We start from the raw sequence: 4,140 nt of genomic DNA on the forward strand, positions 1-4,140 counted from the left end.
GCTCTTCCGATCTGATAGTACATCGTGGTTTGCATTTGCAAAATATTAGTTATCTATAAAGTATATATTACGTATATTAAATATAAATTAGAAACCTATAAAAAAAAAGTTAAACGACATATTTTAAGTAAACGACATCATTTATGCTTTTGCTAATTTCATGTATGCACATATATTTTCTGAGTGGTTACCCCTTCGATTCAATGCTCCAGTTCTCTGAATGTTGTCACACTCTTAGTGTAATTAGAAATACTGAGCATAATGAAATTAGCAAAAGCATAAATGATGTCGTTATCGAAAGTGAACATGTGTTGGCTGTCTGAGCTGTGGCTTTTGTAAAAAGAGTTTGTAAAAAAAATTAATAGTAATTGTGCCTTGATGTAAAGTGACCATATACAATTAATCGTTCATGCGAGCGAAAATGTTGGCAAGTCATGCTGGAATCACTAATAGTTTTGACAGTAGTAAATTGCATTTTCATGCTCGGTTCCACAGTGACGACCTGTGCATTGTGGTAATTATCACGGACTGTTTCGTTTTTTTATTGCAATTTCGCGTAAATAAATTATAAAATAATTCTCTCAGCATTATTTAAATATATGTATATTATAATTATATGTGTTATTAATAATTTCGTCGTATATCAGGTGGCAATATCATGGCCATCATTGTTGTCCTGACAATAAGAAAACTGCTGCTCAACAAAAATTTGATTCAAAGAGATCGAAGAACTATACTTTAGAAACCGCCAAAAAGCTAAAAGGAAAATCAGATTTCGATGGTTATGTTAATGTTGTTAGCAAGTCCGGCACAAATGGTAGTCACGAGCACAAAAGTAAAAGAAGTCAGAAGAAACGATCTAAGAAAGGTTTGGAGTATCAAAGCAGAAGCGATCAGAAAATAACATTCCCGTAAATTTTATTTCACCACTCTTTTCATGTTGTAAATAATATATTTTTTAATATTATTATAATTTATTATTGTGTGTACTAAATATGCATTTCAGCGAAGGATTAGAAGTAAGAAAGTTCGATGAAAAAGACAAATTTTTGTCGGCGGCTTCTCAAACGATAAATGATACCAAGTCGACGATCGTAATGGAATTTTCAACAGTCCAAAAACTCGTGCAGATCGTCGATAACGACCCCGATATTAATTCAGCGCGAGCTCCTTTCAAGGAAATTGTCATCCAAAAAGATACGGCAGACAAGAAGCATGATAATAATATCGAGCAAAATTTTGAGGCTAATGTAACTGCTACTGACTCTTGATACAAATTGCCATGACAAATTGACAGATTAATAAGTTACCAATATAAATCTTACTATATGGGTGTCATACATTCTAAGATTAAAGATCGAAAAAATAAATTTTATAAACATAAATCAAGATTGTATCACTATGATGCCTGATATTTGAGATTTCGTCTTATTTATTATTCAAGTTTATTTTAAGAAAACTTGTATAAATATGCGCAAGCAAATAGCTTTTCTTAATGAACACGGACTGAAGATATACGTTCCTCTGACTTAATCAACATTGGTTTTATCGCTGAAAGAATCCTTGAATATACAGTCTTCATTATCGTCCAATATTTTTATTTAATTTTCACATTCCACATTTATTTTAAATTCTTGACGCCGAATTCTTGAATTTTTATCTCAAGATCTTTTACAAACACTATAATCGCTCTTTTCGGCTTTCAAATCTGTATCTGTGTTATTCTTCTTATTCAAAGAATCATCCGACTTGTAACTATTCGAATGTTCGGCTAGTCTGTTACATATTCGTGACGTTTCCCTGTTCTTTTCCGTGCACAGACGTACGTTTCGACATTCTCCTGATCGAACGCATATTTTTTCCCTTTTACGGCACGATCGACATTTTTGTTGATCTTCACGATTACGTTCGAAGCAAGGGGAATCCTTGAGTCTCCGTCGCGGATGAACTGATTGTAAACCATTTCTCACGCATCTCGGATCGTGCGAACGTACTCTTCCGTGTTTCTGCGTCTGCCTTCTACGCACGCAACACTCGCTCGAATCCACTTTTCTGAGATTCTTCGAGAATCTGGGGAAACTGATGAAAGAGAAATACCTTAACCGAAAGCAACGTACAGAACGGACATGTTTCGACATACTTAAATCGCTCGGTTTGAGACCTACGACTATTACGAGCTCGTACCATACCGAAAAGAGGATACACCAGACGCACGCTATGCAAGCGCTGTTGAATATGGTAATACAGTCCATCATCGTGCAAGAAACTTCGCATTTTGTGATTTAGAATGACATTTACAAATTCATATCCCAATCGATTAAATTTGATTCTTTTAGAATATATAGTAATAAAGTTTCCAATTATGTATTATGTTAACCGATTATGTCAACGCTGCAGATTGCTTTGTACAATACATACAATAACAACGTAACGGTGGCACATGAAGTACAAAACTATAACCAACGGTCGTTGCTTCCAGCTGTCAACTGCAACGCTACATCGCGGTCAGAAAAATAGAGTCGAAACTTTTACGATTTTATATCATATCGTGCAAAATATTTCTTACATGCAATCGTTGATTTCCAAATAAGGCTGGAATGCTAGAGATTATCGCGTTATACAGCTGCGCTTGTCTTTGATAAATTCTTGTGTTTCAAGCATGAGTTTAATCTGCTTATACTTGCATTTTTTTAAACTATGTAATTGACTAATTTTTAATGTTTAACCAGAAAGAGCTGTGGTAAGGAGTACTTCGAGTATAATAATAAATGATATCCACGTTTTATATGCGCATCTTAATAAACGTTGCACAATTGGATTGTTGATTTTGCTGTGCATTCGCTGTAATAACGTCGTATTATAACGTTACGCTTCGCGTCGGACAGGATAATCTACGGTCTTTAAAATATTCTTGCGGAAACTTGTAATTTCGTATTGGTATTTTCACAACCGGATGCAAGACGCATTGATTACCTTAATTGTAAGTTACTTTATTCTATCTTGGAATGTTTAGAAACACGTCAATACGTGTTTCTAAACATTTCAATTACAAATAAACAATAAAATTAACGTATATTTAACGACTTTATGATTTTGATTCATCTTACAAGTTAATTATGAGGAAATTAATAATTAAACAATGTCTCAAACTCATTCTTCTTATGTTAATTAATATTTACTTCTGTTAGATCTGTGTTAATTCTATATGATCTCTGCTTTGCTAGACTAATGATATTTGTTTAATGTTAAGTATGCGGATGAAATTAGAAGTTAAGTCTGACAGGGTTATTAATTACTCATTGTCAGTTAATTATTTTAATTAATAAGAAAATTATGAATCATTAGATTCAAGACAAATTGCACAAATAAAGCCTTTAAACCTTAAATCTTTCAACAGTATTTTAATTTAAATTAAAAATATAATTTGATACAAGTTATCTTATTAAATAATAAATTATTTATACGTATTAATTCTTCGATACCACTGTGACATAAATGACATTTTCTTTACCCGACCTTTTTTTTATTATAATTTTTTTATATTAATAAAAATACATATTTTACAAATACACATATTCGCTTGTTACCGTTATATTTATTAATGTATGGCGTTTTGATTAAAAAACAATTTGTTATAATATTCATTTTTATGCAATACATTTTTATGTGTATTTTTATGTTTATTTTTTTACAATACCTAATATTGCGTTGCACGTGCGTCAAATAGTTTAATTACTGTAAAATTCCGTTTATACGAACATGTTTCAAAATGTCCTTCAGTACAAGGCAACTCCGATAACTGAATAATTTGAATAATAGAAGTTCATTAGTTCTCCGGGCTCTTCCATTTTTTTTTCTATCTATAGTATATTTATGAGTTTTAATAATAGCGGTTGACATTGAAAAAAAAACTGAAAGTAAGCATGTTTGTGTATTTTGCGTAAGTTAAAACACACAGACTTACAAGAGAAGTTAGGAAACCTGAAAATTCGGAAAAATTTGAAACTTTGTGTAAAAGTAGAGCAGTTCATCCGTAATACAAAACTATTTTTTGTTGGTGCTCTATTCCGTTTTGAAGGGATGAAATCACCCCTTGAAAAAAATCGGGTTTTTTTTTCCGACGTAAATATCGTCGAAACT

The 4,140-nt window shown here is 32.0% G+C and overlaps 2 protein-coding genes across 3 annotated transcripts in view; one reads left to right on the plus strand and one right to left on the minus strand.

Moving 5' to 3' along the window:
* The window catches only part of LOC105458837, a 1,655-nt gene extending 266 nt beyond the window's left edge, over positions 1 to 1,389 (plus strand). Inside the window, exons 1-3 of one of the 2 annotated variants that reach the window (XM_011704404.1) lie at positions 263 to 514; positions 648 to 911; positions 1,007 to 1,389. In XM_011704404.1, coding sequence (XP_011702706.1) covers positions 435 to 514; positions 648 to 911; positions 1,007 to 1,271 — 609 coding nt within the window. In that variant the 5' untranslated portion in view covers positions 263 to 434 and the 3' untranslated portion in view covers positions 1,272 to 1,389. Of the gene's footprint in view, positions 1 to 262; positions 515 to 647; positions 912 to 1,006 lie in introns of those variants that run through there. The other variant, XM_011704405.1, reaches the window with a different exon arrangement.
* Positions 1,390 to 1,426: 37 nt separating this feature from the next.
* On the minus strand, positions 1,427 to 2,747 carry LOC105458838. Its single transcript, XM_011704406.1, has 3 exons — positions 2,567 to 2,747; positions 2,185 to 2,494; positions 1,427 to 2,079 (listed from the first exon to the last, which is right to left on the minus strand). Exons 2-3 carry the CDS (start codon positions 2,253 to 2,255, stop codon positions 1,662 to 1,664), a joined length of 489 nt encoding a protein of 162 aa, XP_011702708.1. The 5' UTR covers positions 2,256 to 2,494; positions 2,567 to 2,747; the 3' UTR covers positions 1,427 to 1,661.
* Between the last annotated feature and the right edge of the window lie 1,393 nt (positions 2,748 to 4,140).

The sequence above is a fragment of the Wasmannia auropunctata genome, unplaced genomic scaffold (assembly GCF_000956235.1).
Source record: "Wasmannia auropunctata unplaced genomic scaffold, wasmannia.A_1.0 LD334285.1, whole genome shotgun sequence".
Taxonomy (NCBI): domain Eukaryota; kingdom Metazoa; phylum Arthropoda; class Insecta; order Hymenoptera; family Formicidae; genus Wasmannia; species Wasmannia auropunctata.

Coding starts and splice junctions, on each gene's coding strand:
- LOC105458838 (XM_011704406.1), bottom strand. CDS start 2,255: ATGATGGACTGTATTACCATATTCAACAGCGCTTGCATAGCGTGCGTC. Junction 2,080..2,184: donor TGTATCCTCTTTTCGGTATG/GTACGAGCTCGT, acceptor CTCTTTCATCAG/TTTCCCCAGATTCTCGAAGA.